The 21072-nt window shown below is 45.0% G+C and overlaps 1 protein-coding gene across 1 annotated transcript in view; it reads left to right on the forward strand.

Annotated features, from left to right (window-relative positions):
* Positions 1–21072, forward strand: part of DNAH5 (dynein axonemal heavy chain 5) — a 4110061-nt gene that overhangs the window by 226092 nt on the left and 3862897 nt on the right. Inside the window, exon 3 of the mRNA XM_069219645.1 lies at positions 14789–14873. Coding sequence (XP_069075746.1) covers positions 14789–14873 — 85 coding nt within the window. The remainder of the gene's footprint in view (positions 1–14788; positions 14874–21072) is intronic.

The raw sequence follows: 21072 nt of genomic DNA on the forward strand, positions 1-21072 counted from the left end.
CCTATGATGTTTTGTATTTTTTGCAGACAATTTTGTTCATTAGTGCTGTACTGTCTGAGTTTTGCAGTGCAAATGTGCTTGTATGACAAAATAACTGTCTGTAATCTAAAATCTATACGAATTATCTGGCTTAGCTGCTGGAACCAAGGGATTATTCATAGGAGAGAATCTCCCTCACAGAAGCTTTTGCTTAATATTTTATGGTGGATTGTGGTTTTACTTGAGGGCCAGACCTTATGGGCATTACATGATAAGGAGAATCCTATCCCAGCCTGCATGGTGAGGTACAGCACTGGGGGTTGTGCAGAAGCCCAGTCTGCAGCATATGCTTGCCTTACTTGCTCTGGGACAAGGCCTGAGAAAGACAGTAAAGTCACATCTTCCTCTTGTGGTGGTGTTTTAACACACTCCCGTGGCCAGTCTTTTTCAGCCATGAGAATATCATAGCTAAGTGTTAATCTTTCCCTGAAAATTACTTTATTTGTGTACATTATGTCACCCTCATTTTGGATGTTTAATTTATATACTCGATCTGGAGGAGCGACTCGCCTGTCTGGGGTTTGAACTTCTATGTAGTTGTTAGTTGCTCTCACATCCAGAAACTCTTAACAATTCTGTTGAACTATTTTGACTTCTGCCACACTTGCCAGCAGAGTCATTGCCCACATCCTGTTCACAGTGTCGTTCTTAATATGTGTGGCATATTTTGCTGAAATTCCTGCATCTTTCTTCTTTTTGAATTGTGACTTTTGTTGCACATGTTTCTCTTCTTTCTTTATAATGATGTCAGATGAGCGTTGTGAGTCCTTCTTTAGTTTCATGTACTCCTCTACTCTGCATTCTGACTGCCCTTGTCTCTCTCAGGTCGTTTGTCAGATGAATCCTGAAATGAATGAGAAGGGTGTGTATTAGTGTACTGATACCTGTCAGGTTGTTTGAAATTATCACAGTTATGTAGGTTGTAACACTTTTCAGAGCTGAGTGCAGAGATTCTCCCTGTGATTTTACTTTGTCTTTATTTGATTTTTTGTTTGTCCCAGCATTTTTAGAAGTTGCCTGCGCTTGTTTGGGATTATCCTTTTCAGGATAACCTTCAAGCTGTAACTTATTTTGTCTGCCCCCCATGACCTGTACACATATAATTCTCTACAATTATTTTAGGGAACTCGCACTTCTGGTCTATTAAAGGAATTTACGCAAGTTGTTGGCAAACTGCCAATTCTGCTGCATCCCCTTTTATATTTCCTAAAATTATTGAGGATAATGTGGCAAAATTGCCAATTGATTTCATCTCTAAGTCCAGGGCAGGGGCAGCCGTGTTTTAACACTTCTCGTAAAACTGCAAACAATGGTGTACCATGTGTTATGGTATACATTGCAACTTTATATTGCAGCAAAGACTGTGCCCCAAGTAGCATAATCGTCTATTGAGCGTACCAACCCAAGGGGCAAGCACATTGTGAGAATTCTATTTTATCTTGGGGTCTCGAATGGAAAAACACTGCTTCCAGCTGATTTGTTTTTTGAGCAATACAAGGTGGGATTTTCTCTCGTCTGGTGGGCACTTTACCCATATTAGCACTAATCGTAAATGGGTTAATCCCAGGTGTAGCCAATTGTTGTTTAGCAGCCAGAGCAGCCCTCCCTTGTGCAGTATTCAATGTTCATGTTACGAACTGTGTGAAGCATCGATATTTTCTAACTAGAATATTGTATAATGGGCGCAGATCAGCTACGGCAAAATGTTGTATATTGTGTATAGGCAGGTAGCACTGGCCATGTGGCCCTGTCATTACTGAGGTAACCCAATCCAACATTTTCAGTAATGTGTGGTAGGGCACCTTTGGACCAGTTTGTTTTCCTGATATGTTAGAAGTATTTCTTAATAGCTGTATGCTCTATATTATGCTGGTGAGTTAGCCACTGTATATGTGTATAATGTGTTTGAGTTGGCATTGACGCAGGAAAATTGACCCATGACATTATTTTTTTTAGTTTCGTATGCATCCTGTACCTCAGTCACGAACGCAACATCTCTACCTCCATTAGATAGCCCATTTAGAAGTAAATGTTGCATGATTGCATGTCTGCAATTTACTGGAAAAACTACTGGATGAGATATTCTAAGAACAGAATTCCGAGAAGGAAAACACTTAACGGGGTATTCTTTTGAAGGTTCAAGCTTCAACAATGTACAACTAAATATAGGTGCTACCTATATCGCTGAGAAGGATAATTCCCTGATACCTTAAAAGTCTCTGTATAAAATGTGAATAGGGCACTTTAGATATACAAGAGAAAACTATTCAGGAGACCTGTTAAATAAGTACCTGACCTTGATATGTTGGTGGTGCCATGTTATGCGGTTCTGACTTTGCTGTTAGGACTGTGTGTTAAGACGGCAGAACGGCAGAGTGTGGAAGACTGAGTCCATCCATGCTATTAGTAACTGTCAGTCTAACTCCTGGCTAGCTCACAGTGCCTCACCTAAGTTCCAAACCCACCAGGGCGAGGGGTGATTATGGCAACATGAACATGACACTCTGACCCCCCCAGGGAAACTGTGGAAATAGATCTTACCCCTTTCGTACTGTTACTCATGCATGCCAAGGCGAGACGCAAAAGGTGTGAGATAGGTTTTCAGTACATTTATTGAAGCAATAGCAATCTGGCATATAGAGCGAGTTGCAATAATTAGGTAGATTAAACAAGGCAAGGTAATCAACACTATGGACATGGTAAAAAAAGATAAACAATCCAACCATGATGTATATGGTTCTTGAGGTTCCTTCCTAACGCTATGCCTACACTGAGAACATAGCAGGTGTACCCTCCTGCTGGGACTGATCCAAGGGATTAGCCCCAACCCCATACCTGGAACAGTGTTAGAAGTTACTCCATGATGTAGATGGCAATCCCCTCAGGAGGCTGGTAATTCAGCGCCAGCCAAGCTGCGTGTCACACAGCATGCATCCCAGGATAGCCGTGGCCGGAATGACCTCTGCCCCTTCTGGGTCAGTGCATTGTTTATATAGTAAACCATACTGTTTTGGAAGTACAGTTCCGATGCAATGCTATGTCTAGGTGGTGGAAGCTGTCTCCCAAATGGGTAACACAAACCAGCATATTGTGTACAGAGTTCTGTAACCTTGGACAGAAAGTACTGATTATATGTTGTGCAAATGCTAACTAAACAAACCGCTTGCTCCTCGCTTTCCTAGAATAAAGCCAACTGATAAAAATATGTAAAAATCATCACTAAAAGCAGCCTTAGTGAAATGGATAAAATATGAACACTAAAATTAACTAAAACAGCGGTGACTAACCCATGTCCTAGAGGTCCTCGTGGCAGTACCACTCCACACACTATGAGAAACCACAGAGGTAAGACACCCCTGGATGGCCTCTGGCCTGCCTGTTGACGCAGACAGCTGTCTTTGGCCTTTGTTGGTTGCTGTTCTTATGGACCGAGTTTTCCTTGGGATGGGGACAGAAATCAGCCCCAAGAGGTGGAGTGGGCCACATCACTTTGTTGGCCATGGTAGTAATGTCTGCCTGCTGGGATGCATCTGTGAGCAAGTTAAGGTTAGGTGCTGCACAGATGGGGTTCACAGATGAGGAGAAGGGTTCCCTATGGATCAGTCCAGTGGCTCAGGTGAGTACAGACAGAGGAATCTAACTGAATTCAGAGAGGCGTAGAACTGGCAAGTGTCCCTGCAGTAATGGGTCACTGTCCATGTTCTATCGTCTAAGGAGGGAAGCCCATCAAAGTATTGATTAGTCTACCCTGGCTTTAAGCTAGAGGGGGGTTGTGTTAGACCTGGTCCTTTCTCTCGGGTCATCCCCAGACTCTTTGACTTCCTTCTCCTCTTTTTATGGCCTTATTTTTGTTGACATTAGGGCTCTGGGCACTTTACTACTTACAGCCAGTGCTAAAGTGCATGTGCTGTCTGCTTAAAACATGGTAACATTGGCTTATCCACAATTGCCATGGTTAATTTACTTAAAAGTCCCTAGTAAAGTGCACTACATGTGCCCAGGGCCAGTAAATGAAATGCTACTAGTGGGCCCGGCGCACTGATTGTGCCACCCACTTCAGTAGAACTTCAAACATTTTTCAGGCCTCCAATTGCAGAACCTGTGCATGCAGTTTTAAACTATCATGTCTACATTGCAAGGTAACTCTCTTGCCAGTCCCAAACCTTCCTTTTTAATACATATAAGTCACCCCTAAGGTCAACTCTAGGCAGCCCAGGGACAGGGGGCAGTGTATTTAAAAAGTAGGACATGTACTTTAAGGTTTTAAATTTCATAGTAGTGAAAAGGTCCTAAATTGATTTTTCACTCCTGCAAGGCCAATCTCTCCCATAGGATGCCATTGGGATTACCTTATTACTTTTTGTAAGTGTATTTTCCAGTTGGAAAGAAATGGGACCCCCAAGTTTGGTATCTCTGGAATTACAATTTAAAATCACAATTTATGGTGAAGGCGGATTTTAAGCTCTAATTCTGAAAATGCCAATTTTAGAAAGTTGACATTTTCTTACTTTAATCATCTGGTGCCTTCAACCTGTCCATGAATACACATTAGGGTGGATGACAGCTGGACTATAGTGCAATCCCTCCAGACAGCCATACACAAGGGGGTCTTATGTGTGACTGATGGGCCATCTACAGCTTGATGGGCCATCCTGGGAGGAAGAAGCTGACACACCTGAATGGGGTGTGTCCTGTTCCCACACAAAGGGCTGCATAAACCCCTATAGTGAATCTGGAGCCAGGGCAAGAAGGGCAAGGGCTCTGTGCAATTGATATGCCTCTCTTTGAATTCTCCCCCACTTCAAAAGCATCACTGGGCATAAGAACTGGACCTCAGACACCACCAACTCAGTACACTTTTGGACCTGTGGATACTCTGTCACGAAGAAGGACTGCCTTACTGCTGAAAGGACTGTCACTGTGCTGGACTCCTACTCTGTTGTGGTGACTTGCAGCATGTAGCCCTCCTTGCCTGGTAGTGAGAAGGACTAGTCCTGAACCTTTCCAACCCAGCACCAAAGTGACTGCAAGGGCTTGCTGGCTTTCTCTCCTGTTCTTCCGAAGTCTCAGGGACATTAAAGACATCTCTTCATTCTGCAACAGTACCTGGACAATGCTTGTCGCAAGCCTTGCCCTGCCAAGTGGTGCCAATCCAGTCCTGGGCCATTAGAAGTGGGTATATAGTGCAGCAACTGCCAGAACCTGCGCATTGACTCCTTTGCAATGATCGGAACCAAGCATCTCCATCAAAGCCGAAGCATCAACGCTGCTGCGAGGATTGCGAACACCTTATCAGCACTGATGCCGATGCATCGCCACTGCTACCAGGATCGGGAGCACTGCATTGCCCACTGTGTGATGCATTGCCCCCATTCCCGATGCATCTGACTTTACACAGCTCAGAACCAATGCACTGCCTGCACATAGGGGATCCATGCCAACACAACGCCTCCATTGCTCCTCGTATCTAGTCCTCGACGTCGACGCAACTCCAAACTAAGGCACTGTTTTCAGCTGTCCAAGGCTGGTCCCTGTATCAGACTTGCACTCCATCCTGGTCGGCCTGACTTTTCATAAATGACCTGGTCTAGTGTGACCAGATAGCCCCAGTTGGTGGTTTATGCTTCTAAGCACTATAGCTAAGTTTATTCTCTAAAAATTAATATCTAACCTGCCATGCTATGTTTTTGTGTGGTGTTTTCATTGTTTTACTGTTTGAAGTGTTGCACAAAAACTTAACACATAGCCTCTTAAGTTAAGCCTGACAGCTCTGTGCCAAGCTACCAGAATTTGAGCACAGGCTAGCCTAGGGTGTGTTTTTGACTTACCCTGACTAGGATTATGGTCCCTACTAAGACAGGGTGCATACCTTTGCCAACCAGAAACCCAATTTCTAACAGGGCCACATCTAAGACAGTAACGTTTGAAAGATAGTGGAATATTCCAGTAAGGTGGCACACAATACAAGTTACAAACAGTTGCAATTTAATCTGTTGCACAGCTCATATCTAACCCCACATAGGCTGCACAGAATTTTTCCTGGCACAGAGAACTGATATACACATTGCAGAGTGCCAAGGGCAGACCTTCTGCATATGTTTTAGTCATGCTCCCGACTCACAAATTAGTGGGCTACGGTAAATGAAAATATACAGGAGCATACTGACTTTGTGTTCCACAAGTTACAGAGTGTGTCTCTGCTGGGACCAATCTGGCTCTGCTCTTAGTTAAGAGACAAATAGCGATGTTGTGGATAAGTGTGGATGCTCCTTCTCTAGTCAGAAGGCGCATGTAAGTGTGCAAATGGGTAACTGCGAGGTTATGACTTTTAAAAATCCTGGCCAAAAGTGTAGATATTTTTCAGAAGTGCAGTGACTGGAATAGATATTTGTTGGAAGTGGAGGAAATAGATTACACCAGGTAGTTCTAGATGCTTAAATCATGAACTTGCATTAATCCAAGGTCTACTGAAGGAAATGGGTAGTGGAAGCCTGACTATAAGAATGTATTATGCCTAATATTGGTACCTATGAGTAGAGCTTGCTGGAAGTTGTACTGTATGGCTAATTATGGCCATATTCTGCTGCAACATGGGTATCCTAAGTGAAGTAATGGGAAAAGCCTTCTCTCAAACTGGATTAAACTACAATCACATTTGTTTATTGAACATAGTTTTTCAAAACACAAAATGTCAATAAACATATTTACAAAATAGTTTGTTAGCGAGGAGGAGATGAGAAAACATGTGGGTGGGGGGTGCTGCTTAAACCAGCGCTGGGGCATTATTTAGAGTGCTGTATTTCACATTTAGAACAAATACTGACTTTCATACCAAAAGTGAATAATGGACTGGACAATCATATTATTTTGGTCCCTGTGGGTATTTTGAGTCTTGAACCTATGCTTACATTCCACCTATCTCTCCTAAGGAGCTTGGACTGCTCAACTCATGCTTCCACTGAGAATCAAGTGCTGATGGTGCAGTACTTGGCCCAGTTACTCAGGCCTATAGCAAATTTGGCCTCAGACAGCAGGAGTAAAAGTCACAATGTCCACTGTCAGGCCCAGCAAGCTCTGTTTGCCCCGTGGCCCTCTGAAGGGTTCTGACACTTCCTGAAAATGTATATTTTGTAATCTCTCCATTTTTACTGTTAATTCTCAAATGGCCAGCCAGGTTGGATCACGTGTGTTTTAGCAGCCTTAATATTCAGATTATTTCCTTTGTAGTAATTTTCTAAAGCTTCCAAGTGCCTCAGCAATCCTATATATGTGTAGTAGAAAATGGCAAAATCATCTGCATAAAACAAACGCCTGCAGGTCCTTTAGTTTAGGGGGATTACATTTAGGGCCTTATCACAAGTATAGGTGCTATTTAGTCCACCTGGTAAATAATTACACCGTTGGTTTCATTATTTATTGTGTTCAATAATTAGCACCTATTATAAGTTTCTATGGAATAACATGCACATTTTGGTGTTGAACACACCAAAAACCGCATGATATGGTAAATGCTATATTTTTTTCCCCTGTTAAGTTTCGGCAGGTTTGACCTGGATGCATTAACTAATACTCAAATTGTAATTCCAACCCATGCATAAACAGGTTGAGTGGGTACAAAAAAACAAGTAATCAGGTCCTTAGTCTTCTAAAGGACAAAGGACAATGTGTTTAGGAACAGGAAGGACAACAGGGGAACCAGAACACAATCGTGTTAAGACCACTGTATACTATTTCCCTTGGCATTCATTCTCCGCCATTAACAATATTGATCTGAGCCCATGTATCTAGATATAGGGTCTCTATAAGCTTTATTAGCCTATTTGTTAAAACCTTCTGTGCTCATTTATCCCAGAGTAGCAGACGAGCCACTGATTCAAACAGAGAAAGAAAAACCGCAAACAAATATTTAACTCTGTTGAATACACTATTTTACTTATAATTAAAAGGAAAATGTGATGCACTGTTGATTGTTCCATTCTGAATACATCTTTCTTTCTTTAGGAAATAAATTAACACCGGTCTACTCCCCAACTTACCTGAATAACAGACAAGTAAAAATCTTTTATGGAAATCAGGCAATAAGCCACAGAGGCTTCGACATTGCCTTTTTTGAAAAAATGGCATTATCTGTGAATTCTTCCAACTTGTTGCAATTTCACAAGTGCTCCTCATTTTTTCAGACACAAAAATTTCTGAAATTTTTCAGGGTCATCTTGCAATTGGGAGCTGAGAAAAAGGAGGCTGGGAGGTCACAAAATGTTTTTTCTCATATGTTTTCTATTGGGAAAATCAGACAATACAGAAAAACTAAAGCACACTGTGGTAATCGTATGCCTAAAACACACACCATTTGCCTTGTACAGAAGATCTCAGGTATAGTCTACTTCCTCCAGCCAGACAGCTACACCCCATTAGGTGTGCATGCCATTACAACTGACATTCTATATCTTGTACACATTTTTGTGTGGAGAGCCCACTCCTTCCTCGCACCTACGTCCAATTAGATGTGCTAGCCTGTACTAGACACACTCAACGCCTTATGCAGAAGTGTTTAGAAGAGCCTACTCCCTTCAGACACCCACGCCCCATCAGGTAGCCAAGCCCCCTACTATGCACACCCTTCACCTTGTAGCATACACTAACCTGCAGCAGACCCTTTGTGGGTAAATGGTCACTCAGGCGCAATCAATGAGATGCAGGCGGCCAAGCCCCTACAACACAGCCTACAACTTCTCCAGATGTCTTCTCACAGAGCAGACTACCTCCAGGCACCCACAACCCCCCTTAAGTGGCCAAGCCCTACTATGCACACCTTGCACCTTGTACAGAAGACTTCGCACTAGGTGTGCTAGCCCCTACTATGCCACCCTACACCTTCTACAGATATCTTCCCACAGACCCTATACCCACCATATATGTACACCCCCTTATGTGCATAAGGCCCGACAACGCATAGTCTAATCTTTGTACAAAAGACTTCACAGAGAGTGCACTCCCTCCACATACCAATGCCCAATTAGGTGGGTAACCCACCACTAAGCACACCCTATGCTACTTTCTTCTATAACTGTTGATTAGAATCTAGCAGAAAAGGTATTTCTGTTAGAATATAGACAAAAATTTAAATTTATATCATATATGCACTAAAAACCTGATAGAAACTTTCTCTAATGGTAGGATAAATCTATTGTCATGAGCACTTAAGCGCTTGAGTTTTATTTAATCGCATAACAATAGAATTATCTATATCTTTTATTACTAAGAATAGACTGCTGTAGCAAACTATTTTTATATAGCAATATAAAGACACATGCATGACAAACAACATGAAATGTTTATATTTTTGCACCTGAATACGCGGTTCTCAGAAGAACCATATTTGGGTTCTGAGGTAGACTGCTCCCCAACAACAATGATTTTGTTGCATTTTGAACAGTAAATAATCATGTGCTTGTAATGTGGTACAATGTCTGGTGCCACTTGAATAACTTTTTATCAGACCATGTCCCCAGGAGTAACTGATGGTCCAGTTGTAGAGTTGGATACTTCTGGAGCACAGTGTTCAACTTCTGCTCTTTTGAGCTGTCAAGCGTGGATAATTTGCATGTGTTTCCATATGCCTGTGGTTGATGGGGGTGTTTTTTTCCCTTTGCCCCTTGAGAATTCTGTGTTGGAAATATTGATCTTGACAGTCTTTGCTGTCACCTTTTTCCCCTTGAGGGTATGGTGAAGAGGTTCCACACCAGTGACTCCTTCTTTGGTGGTGGACCCTCCTACTGAAAATCTCTGTCCCCTCCTGATGCCATTACAGACAATTGCCTTAGAGAAACAATAATAGATTGCCAAAAAACAGGACAAGGGCTCAGAATCGTGTCTTCACAGACAAGTGTTTTTCTTAAATGAGTTTCAAACGGTGGGATGTTCCTGTAAATGGAGGAAGTGAATTCAACCATTCAAAAGAGTGCTTTATCCTACGATACTACAGCAGGTCTGTGAAACACAAAAAGAAGGCAATATTTACAGAAAGACACTCAAGAGATCTTCATAAACTGACCCCTATAGAAAACTTGAAATAGATTCTTTAATTCTAATTTTTTTAGGTTTTAGGGAACAACACCCGCTGCACACGCCCTCTATTAAGAAGGGGAAGGGGCGGGGAGAGCGGTCAGCTGGGAGGCGGAAGGGCTGGAAAGGTGCCTTGCAGGGGGCAGTAAAAAAGAGGGGAGAAAGGAAAATAAAAGAAAAACGAGAGACAGAAGGCAGAAAAAGCAAGAGTGAAAAAGTGACAGAAATAAATGTACCTGTGATTGCCACTAGTCCACTAGGGATGAGGTGCAGGAACGAGCTTGTGGTTGGAGGAGGGCCTCGAACTGAGAGTCAGGAGACTCTCAGTTGGTCCCAGGCAAAAGGCAGAGGCAGCAGCAGCCAGAGGAGCTAGGGAGGGCAGCAGACGCTGACCAGGAGGTCAGTGCAGTTCCGAGTAGGGATAGATTGATGGTTCTACACATCCGTTGGGGGACCTTACCTCTCGAGCTGCATGTAATTGAGAAGTGGAGTGTTTGATGGCGTATACTCTGCATGCTGCCCCAGTACCTACCAGATTGCCTGAGAGGCCGGGCCCCTTATTGGATCTGACTTCTAAATCTGTGCAAAACGGTTTCAGCCCTGAGAAAAAAACAGAGGAAACGGTATCTTGCTCCTAAGAGTACAATTCGTAGTGGAACTGTGTGCACGTAAATGGAGAGCTCAGAGTCTTTTTCTTCCACAGAGTATACTTTGTCTTATGCCTCATTAAAAGGGCTTATTGAAGTTTTTATTGACACAATGGCCGCAATTTGTGCGAGGATATCACTTATTGAAGACAAACTGTCTCGGATGGCGGAACCCATGGTTGGTGGTGGGGGGGGATTGGCTTGTTGTGCCCAGTGTATTACACCTTGGGGTACCTAATAAGTGGTCTTGCCCCTCCCCACTCCTCAGTTGGTGCAAATGAGTGGAGCTAGGCTGGCCCCTCTCCTAATATACATAGGTTTACCAGTGCGACAAATCCTGACTCCTGTGTCTCCGTTCTTGTCTACGTCCACCTGCCAGGTTCTTGTCCACCCGACGTGGCCCTCTCGCCATATGCTATTAAAAGACCAGGAATCAGTTTGCCTCCGGATGCTATCCCATATGTAGTGATCCTGGGGAACGTGTCCCTCTGATTACCCTGGCTTTGGAATCATTTGATGAGCTTAAAAACAAAGTGGTGCACTGAATAAACTATCATTCTAATTTTGGGATGCAGATATTTGACGTGAGAAGGGTGAGTTGGGTAGGACATGACGTGAAGAGGTGCGATGGGGACTGCGTGATAATTCATTTTAACAGACCTACCATTGCACCTTGTGCCCTGCCTACTATTGGCTCTCGCAAACTTACCAAACCAACTAATATCCACGCCCCCCCCCCCTCTCAGTTTCTTTTATAAAACTGAAATGGTACTTACAAGTACATGGAATCTGGGCTCCCCAGGGTCCGCCAATTTGGGCAGATGCTTACCCATATTTTCAGCTCTCCCGTTTTTGAGGAATGAGAATAGCTTTGCACCACTAAGCAATCAGAACTCTTGCAACTAAGTCGTTCAGCCTGCACCCATTTGATCTTCTGTAGCCCCCAGGTCTGTTCCTGTTTCTACTGTTGCTCCCACCACCAAACTTTGTCCTCTCCACTTGTTATCCTGGAACATCACAGGTTTGTCAGCCAAGTTTAATGACTCTAATTGGGTTTCTTTTGTAAGGCAATATCATGTAATCTGTCTCCAGGAAACGTTGTAAGAGTCAAATATTTTTTTCTTGGGAGGTTATAAAACCTTTTTGTTGCACCAGTGGCCACAGAGGCAGGCAGGGGCAGCCTAAAGGTGGTTTGATCACTATTGCTTCCGTGATTTTTTGTGTGTAAGAATAAGGACTTTGGTTGGAATTCAGTGTTGTTATAAGGGTTGAAATTAAATGTACTGGGCTCTATATGTCTTTCCGTTAATTACTTTTTATTATGCTAAAACCTGGACAGATGAGCCACCACCTCTCATACACTCTAAACTAACCTATGTTAATAACAATCGAATGCCACATTTGCAGGCCTCTCTGGATACCAGTGGTAGTGACTTCAAAATGTCCAAAACGTTACTGCTAACCTCTTTATTTTTCTTGAAAAGATTTCAGTAGTAATTAAATTGCTTTCACTACTCTCCCTTTTTGTTTCTTATCACCTTCTTTCAGCCATCTTTCTTGGTGCTCTCTGTGTATGTACCAATTTATAAATAATCCCACCCTAACATCCAAAAAAATGAAATATAAGTGGCTAAAATTACTTTTCAAGTACCTCTGTTTCCCATGTTAAATCTCCAGATATGTTCCTTCCACCCTCCACCATTTCCTCTGGACTGTCAGGTCTGCCTACCTACTCTTCTCTCCAAGCCCAACAAATTATTGAAACAGGATCACTTACACTTCTTGGTATACGTCCTTATTCTCAGAACCCAAGATTTTTCCATTACCACCCCCTCCCCACGATATACACTTAAAGATGTAACTGTTTTATTGGGTTTGAAACACCCACATATGATTGCCCACAAGGTAAACGGGTCGGCGAAGAACCTTCTCTGTCCAAAAATGTACTGAAGTGACACAACCTCAACAGCAAAAAGCTAGCAAAAAATTAGCATTTATCAAAGCTGCCTTCAGGTGTAAACGTGCCAGGGATAGTTAAAAGCATAATATTACAAGATTCAGAGCCAGATTAGTACTCTAAAAACAAACCCCTAATCGAGGACGTTCATTTCATCTGTGGAGTGCATAAGGGACAACGCATGGGAGCTAGTTTTGAACTTCAAAAACCTTTGTGCATCCATCAAGGTGCGATTGTGAGTTTTCCAGTATTGTCAGCCCTTAAAGCATTCAAGTAATTAATTGCTACTTATGCCTGAGCAGTGCTTAATTTGTAAATAAAAAGGTGCTGGTGCCCAAAGCCCTCCTCTTAAACTCGCGGCTGCTGCAATTAAATGTGCGAGCACAGAACACTGAGACAACGTAATCCTGAAGCCATCTCGGGCCTCTTCAATCCATTTACAGCCAGTCCCTGCTGTTCAGCTCAGTCTTGCAGCTTTCTGATTTCTCCCTTCGTAACGCTTTTTCGTTTTTCTCTTCCTCCCTCTTTCCCATATGTATCTTTTGCTGACAGCAAATGCTTGGGGCAGAAGAATAAGCCCCGGCCCTCAGAAATAAGTGCAGGTGCGCAGCACCGGAAACAACAAGCACAAATTAAGCATTGTGTCTGAGGAAAAAAACTATTTTCCACTATGTGTCGCTCAGAGACAGTGCAGTGAAAGGAGAGACGCCTGTACACTAAGCTGCAACAATCATTTGCAAGACCCACTCTTTCCCTGCAGTCCTGTGTCCCAAGTAGTGATTCTGGACTGAGGTCCGGAAATATTAGGATAGTTGCAACCCTGAAAAAAACACATAGGGCCAGATGTACGAAGGTCAGGCTTTGCGACTCGCAAATTGATGTACAACAGTATCTCACACACTATTAACGAATCTCAAATGGGTCGCAAGGTCTCATTAATATTCATGAGGCAGGTCAGCAGACCACCATGTCTGTGAATGCTTGTTAAATAAAGCAGTTCTTTTTTGTAATGCATCTTGTTTTCATCCCTTTTAATTTTTTCCAGAGTAGGTAGTGGTCCCCGCTGCCTGCTCTGAAAAAATGTTGGTGGCCCCATTCACAAAGGGAAAGGGGTGCCTTTGGTACCCCTTCCCGTTTGTGAATGGGTTACTGCCAATTTGAAATTGGTGGTAACTGAGATTATTTTGAGACCTCATTAACGGTTACAGTACAATCATACATACCACTGCAACTCGCTATTAGGAAGGGACTTCCTTGGCACGCCCCTTTCTAATAGCGACTCGCAAACCCATTTTGTGATTCGGTAAATAGATTTCCAAATCACAAAATTGGGTTTGTACATTGGAAAAAGCTTTTTTTGGGTCACAAACAGCCAGATTCCGCGAATCGGTCCATTTGCGACCTATGTAAAGCAAAGTACATCTGGCCCCTAGTTCTTATGCTGTTACTTTCAAAACTTCTTTTCTCGGCTCCTCCCTATCCCATTTCTCGGCTTTCGAGGCAGCAATACTAAATGAATAAGCTTTGAGCGCATCCTCTTCATAACTATCTTGGGTGCTACTTTGGGAACTATGTGGCTGAGGCATGTCTGCAGCCGCCACTTCTTCTGCATCACGCCTCAAATCAGCGAATTCACATCAGTTCTGCTAACTGGAAGCAGATGCGTAGAGACAGCCCCCAGTGAGATCAAGCCCTACCCATGTGGGCGGCATCTGTAGCGCTTCCAGCATTGCCTGGGATAAACTTTAAAACAACTTCTACCGTCATTAGTTTAACTCTTCTATTGCAGTTGCAAAATATACACTATGCCTAGAGAAGCATGAGTTTTGCTGTGTTCAACCATAACTTACCTCATATCACCATAATAGTAATAAACAAGGGTGCCTACTCAGTGCAGTGTACATCTAAGCACTTTAACCTGCTTGAATATCTATGTTAATGTATGTTTCGTAAAATTAGATCCGATTTGAAACCAGATTGTTTTGTTTTTGTACTAATGTTATCAACAATTTGAGGTGTATTTTTTCAAGAGTACCCTCAGGCAATTATCTTAATGCAAGACCATTTTTTCTTGTGTTAGATTGAGCGCATGGATCGATTCTTTGCTGCTGGAGGACTTCGTCACGTTATATTTTACTATCAAGATGTAGAGACACCTGATGCAGGTACTATAAAGATGTTATGCAGTGATGTATTTAGTTGGTTTGCAGAACATCAGCGAATTTAAAGTTGTTTGAATAGACCAGACACTTAATTGCTCCTTATGTCTAAATTAAGGCCCATATTTATCAATATTTCAATGAGCAAGCCACTTGCTGAGCTGCATGAAAGGGAGAGGGCAGAAATGTGCTGTATTTTACATTATACAGCACATTCCTGCTCTCTCCCTCCCCCAGTGCACAGACCGCTGCCTAGTACCATCGCAGACACCCTTGCATTAAGTGTAAGGGTGCCTGCACTATAAACAGGATTGTCTTTGTGCTGGAAGGGACCCTCTCCCGAACCCCTTCCTGCACCAAAACAATCCTCAGAGGCATTTGTCTCGATTTAAGTGTGTTTCAGAATGCAGCACACTTAGAAAGAGGAAACAACGAGGAGAAATAAAGATATTTCTCCTCGTTGTACCTTTGGTGGGGAGATGTAAAATTCTGATGCGTTCCCAGGTCTACCAGTGTTGGTAAATCTGGAAATGTGTCAGAATCCTTAGGTGGATGCGTGGTTACACTCAAGCTCCACCCATGACACGCCTCCCTGTCCCACAGTAACGCAAGGCAGCGACATACACTGCCTTGCATTCCTCTAGATTTATCAAGCCACCCAGAGCCACACAAGGTGGCCTTGCTTGCCTTGATAAATCTCATTTAGGTTTTTCATCGCTCTTGCGTCCCCTTGTGTGCTGCAAGGCTGATTTTAAACCTTTATCATTATGGGCCTTAGTCCTTTAGACTTTTAGGCCCTCATTTCGACCTCAGGTACCGCTGTGCTGAAGACCGCCAGTGCAGACGGTTTTCCACGCAGCGTATTATGACTGCTGGCAGCCCTCTGTCCTTTTTTGGACGGAGAGCCGCCAGCAGCCATACTGGCGGTCAGCGGGGAAGTGGAGGCTGCTCCACCTCCACCGCCCCGTCATCAGAACACCGCCCACCGAATCACGTCCCATGATTCGGTGTGGCGGTGTTCTGGTGACGGGGTGCTGGCGGCAGAGCAGCCCCCATGGATCCCCAGAGGATCAACAGACAAGGTAAGTTGATCGTCCGTTAGGGGAGTGGGTGGGGGTATGTTGTGTGTTGCCTGCGTGCATGGGGGTGTGCATGTGAGTATGTAGAGGAGGTGTGTGAGTGCGTGTATGCATGCGGTGGGTGTGTTGTGTGTATTGGAAATGTGTGCGGGTCGGTCTGTGTGCATGTCTGTATGTGTGTGGGTAGGTGTTGTAGTGTATGTGTGCGTGTAGGGGTGTGGTCATGGTCATAATTCCATTTTTTTTTACGCCGGCCTGTTGGCGGTATTACCGCCACTTCTCCCCCGTCCGCCAGGGTCGTAATGAGGCCCTTAGTCTTTGCGTTGACAATGTTTCCACAGAGTGCTTATTTTGTAAAAAGAGTAAATAAATAATTAGATCTATGGGCCAAAGGTTTTTGTAGGAGCCTGCAGCCGTGTTAGCTGAATTTAAATGCTGCCTTCTCTTCTGCACTTATTGTCCTGGGCACAAAATATTTGGCCTGACATTGATATTTGATATTTATGGTGGTTTGATATGACAGTGCCTGATGTAAATGCATTTTATCACCATTTTATTAACATTTGAAAGGGGCGACCTGTGACACTATTTGTGCATATTTGATGTAAGGCATTTTGTAGCGTTGGCGATGTATTATGGTTTTATTTTGTGCTGCTTTGTTTTTTGAGCTTCATTATTGCAATGTTTGTACCATGGTTGCTGTACTGCTTCTGCATTTACTTTTTTCTTTGTGCACTATTATGTTTTATTTATGTTATATTGCTTTGTGTATGATATTTTGTTATGTTTTTTTGTTTACATTAATTAAGTTTATAAACAAATGTTGCTACCTTTCCAGCCAAATGTAGTACATGCTTTTAAAGTTCCTGTAACTAGTAAGCATTTACTACTGGGTAAAATTGAAATTCTCCAGCTCTTTACGAAATACAGGGCTGGCTTACGTGCAGGTGGCGTCCAGTGTGACAGTCTTTATCGAGCCCCACAATGACCTCCTTCTCCATGGTTTCTATCACTGCCACCTTCCAACAGTGCCCTGCATCTCTCCTTAGCCCTTCTCTCACATGAATTTCATTCATCACTCATAACGCTGTAGAATGTCAGAGCACATGTACATCACACACCCACATTCTACAGAAATAAATGAGTCGTGTGTAAATCAATCTATAGATTATGATAAATAAAACAATGGGGATTACTGGGTGTAGGAATCACATGTCTGCCACGCTGGTAGGCAGTATATTTTAAGAGCGTTTTGCCTGGAGAAGCACAAATTTCGGATTTGAAACATACCACAGTGGTTGGCGCTGGCTTTACTAATAAGAATGTATTTCTATCCAAACAAATCATTTTTATCAATGTTGTGATAATCAAGGACTAGGGAAAAACATAACATTGTGTAACCTACACCGGGTAGTTTGTATGTGGCTCTTTGAGGGAGGTTCATAGGTCACTGGGCTATATGAGGAGTGTCAAACACACAAAAGGAGATGGGAGGATGAGTGCAATAAGCCTATCTACTGACAGGCACTTGGGGTAGCATTCCAACCCATTGTTACTTTGCCCTTCATGCCACCTCAGATTAGAACCAGTTATGTGCAAATCATTTTTGACCCGGCTCCAAAAGGAACAGTTCAGCCCAAGCTGCCAAGCTAGGACCTCTCTGAACTGGAATTCAATTAACCCAAGAGCAGTTCTGCCCTGACTGGGGCTCTTCAGTCTGGTGTAGCTTGGTTCCAGTGGCACAGGCAGCAAGGGGCCCACGTCTGGGCATATGCTTGGCCACTTAGTGTGCTACATCAAGTACACATTTCAGAACTGTAACTTCTGATGGATACAACTACCTGTGGATTCCTCACCTCATGAATACTCCCATGGCGCCAGCATTCGACGGAAATCTTCTTACTAGTCTCTGCACGTCGACGAGGACGTCACTGTCTCGCACGCAACGCCGTCTGACGTCATACAGGCAATAAGAGGTCCTCGACGACGTGCAGACGTCAGTTCCCTTTTTTCCGTGCATTCGAAACGGTTATCTTCGAGGGAGCAACTGTTACTCTTGCGGTTACAGTGTATATCTTGCTGCGTACTCTTTCTCTGTGGAAATAATGTCGCAGAGAAAGTCTGGATTTAAGCCTTGTCGTGAGTGTGGAGGCAAGATGTCGGTGACGGATCCTCATTCCGATTGCCTTTGGTGTTTGAGTTCCGACCACGACGTCTCGACTTGTGATTCATGTCAGCACATGAATCCGAAGGCCCTTAAAGAACGCGAGGCGAAGCTGTTTATGGCCAAGTCAAAGGAGAAGCATCACAAGAAAAAGTCTTCTCCAAGACATCGGCGTCATCGAGACTCCCGGCGCCGTAGAGAATCTCGGCGTCATTCAAGGGAGGCTCGTTCCAGGTCTCCGGATCGGCGCCGAAGGACATGGGAGGTCAGCCCCACGGTGACGCCGCATCCTTCGACGCCGTTGCCCTCTCCGGCGTCTCCAACTTCGCCTGGACAGGCGTCGGTGATTGAGGTATTGGAGCCTCAAGTGTTTTCTCCGGCGCAGACGCCGAGGCCGGCGTCGGGGTCGCCTCCGAGTCAGGCACCCCAGTATCCGGCTTTTCCCACCCCTGGAGCCGATAGTTCCGCATTCTTGAATGCGATGTATGCCATCTTCCAACAGATGGCTCCAGGGGGTGCTCCGGCTGGGCCTTTGGCCTTTTCTTTGGGTGATCCTGCGCCTCTTCGGCCGGCACCCTTTATGCCCTTTCTCCCGTTTGGGAACGTGGGCTCGGCGCCAGTGTCGGCGCCGGTGGCCGCTCCGGTGGCTTCGGAGGGATTGGCCCCAGGGATTTCCATCCCGTCGACGTCGAGATTTCGGCCTGTGACTCCGGTGGGTCCATCCGTTTCAACTGCTCTTCAGTCGGCGCCGAAGTTACCTGTGGCGCCGGATGCGGCGTCGGTGGCTTCGGAAGATCGGCGCCGATCTCCGACTTCGGCGGAGGTATTGTCGACTCCGCGGATTGAGCAACGACTGCATTCAAGGAGGCGTGCTCTCCGGGTACTAGAAGAGCAGGAGTACCAACGAGTCCTAGAGGAAGGAGAGCTAGAGGACTCGGGTGATGGGCTGCGTGGACTGGAGTCGGCCAGTGGGCTGGACACTTCCCCTGAGTGGGACCTTTCGTCCCCGGGGGAATATACCGAGGAAGCTGCTTCCTTTCATACAGTGGTACGGAAGGCAGCTAGTTTTTTGGACCTGCCTTTGCCGGTGGTGGAGGCGAAACAAAACCTTTTGACAGAGGTGTTGCATCCGGCCTCAGCCGCGGCGGAGCCTCTATTACCTTTTAATGACGCTCTGCTGGATCCGGTTTTAGAGGTGTGGAAGAAGCCGGCATCTTCCCCAGCAGTTCACAGAGCCGTGGCCAGGAGGTATCAGACGGCTCCAACTGATCCTGGTTTCCTATCTAGGCACCCTACGCCGGAGAGCTTGGTTGTGCAGGCCTCCTGTTCGTCCAAGTCAGCGCCTGGTTCTTTTCCGACGGTGCCTGGGGACAGAGATTCAAAAAAGCTGGAGGCGCAGTCGAAGAAGATTTTTCCTGCAGTCTGGCATTAAAAGCCACCAATGCAACCTGTATCCTGGGGAGGTATATTCATGCTCTGATGGATGACATCTCCTCTTCGTTTACAGAGCTTCCTCAGGGTCTTTTGGATCTTGTCTCTGATGCCCAGGCTGCTGCGACCCAAATTATCCAGACGGGACTGGATACCACCGACTCGGTAGCCAGAGCAATGGGCACAACTGTGGTGGAAAGGAGACAGGCCTGGCTCCGTAACTCGGGCTTTTCGGCAGATGTACAGTCCACATTGTTGGATCTCCCGTTTGATGGGGACAAACTGTTTGGGGCTAAGGCTGATTCGGCCTTGGAACGGTTTAAGGAGAGCAGGGCCACGGCTAAGTCGTTGGGACTCCAAGCTCCTTCTTCCACGGCCTCTTCCAGATTCTTCAGGAGGTTTTGTGGATTTGGGCGTGGCTCTTCCTCCTCTTCCTTTCGGGGAAGATATCAGCAACCTGCCTCTTCCCATCCCTATAGATCTTTTAGGGGGAGGGGTAGGGTCCGCACCAGGGGAGCTTCTCAGCAGCACTCTGCCTCTTCCTCATCCTCTGGCGGGGTGCAGCAGGGGAAGCAGCCTTAGGCTTCCACCATTTCCCACTCACTCCTCTCCTGTAGGGGGAAGATTACAGCATTTTCTCACCAAATGGGAGACTGTTACGTCGGACACTTGGGTTCTCAGTGTTGTGGGAAAAGGCTACACCCTTCCCTTTCGGGAGTTTCCGCCCCTCATCCCGCCCCGCCCTTCGTATTGTTCACAAGAACACCTCCTGTTGCTAGAACAGGAGGTAGAAGTCCTCCTTTTAAAGGGCGCGGTGGAGTTGGTCCCGGAGCAGGAAAGGGGTCAAGGAGTTTACTCAAGGTATTTCCTGATTCCCAAGAAGGATGGTCGTTTGAGACCAATTCTGGACCTGAGGATCTTGAATTGGTTCCTCAAGCAGGAAAAGTTCAAGATGCTGATCCTAGCACAGGTGCTTTTGGCGTTGAACATGGAAGACTGGATGGTGTCTGTCGACTTGCAGGATGCTTACTTTCATATCCCGATACTCAAGTCACACAGGAAGTATCTCCGGTTTGTGGTGGAATCGCAACACTACCAGTTTGCGGTCCTTCCGTTTGGTCTTACTTCAGTACCTCGAGTCTTCACGAAGGTGATGTCGGTGGTTGCGGCAGAGCTCAGAAGGAAGGGGATAGCAGTATTCCCTTACTTGGACGATTGGTTGATCAAAGCCAAGTCCCCGGAGCTTGTGTTGCGTCATCTGCAGTCAACAACCCAGTTGTTGTTCGACCTGGGCTTTTCGGTGAACGAGCCCAAATCTCACCTAGAGCCCTCTCAGCGCCTCCTGTTCATAGGGGCAGTACTGGATACAACATTGGGTCGGGCCTTTCCTCCGCCTCAGCGGATTCAAGATATTCAGGATTTGGTTCCAATGTTTTGAAATGGAGCGGTAGTTCCAGTCCTCAAGGTCCTTCGTCTGCTCGGTCTTTTTGCCTCCTGCATTCTGTTGGTCACGCATGCTCGCTGGCACATG

The sequence above is a fragment of the Pleurodeles waltl genome, chromosome 2_2 (assembly GCF_031143425.1).
Source record: "Pleurodeles waltl isolate 20211129_DDA chromosome 2_2, aPleWal1.hap1.20221129, whole genome shotgun sequence".
Taxonomy (NCBI): domain Eukaryota; kingdom Metazoa; phylum Chordata; class Amphibia; order Caudata; family Salamandridae; genus Pleurodeles; species Pleurodeles waltl.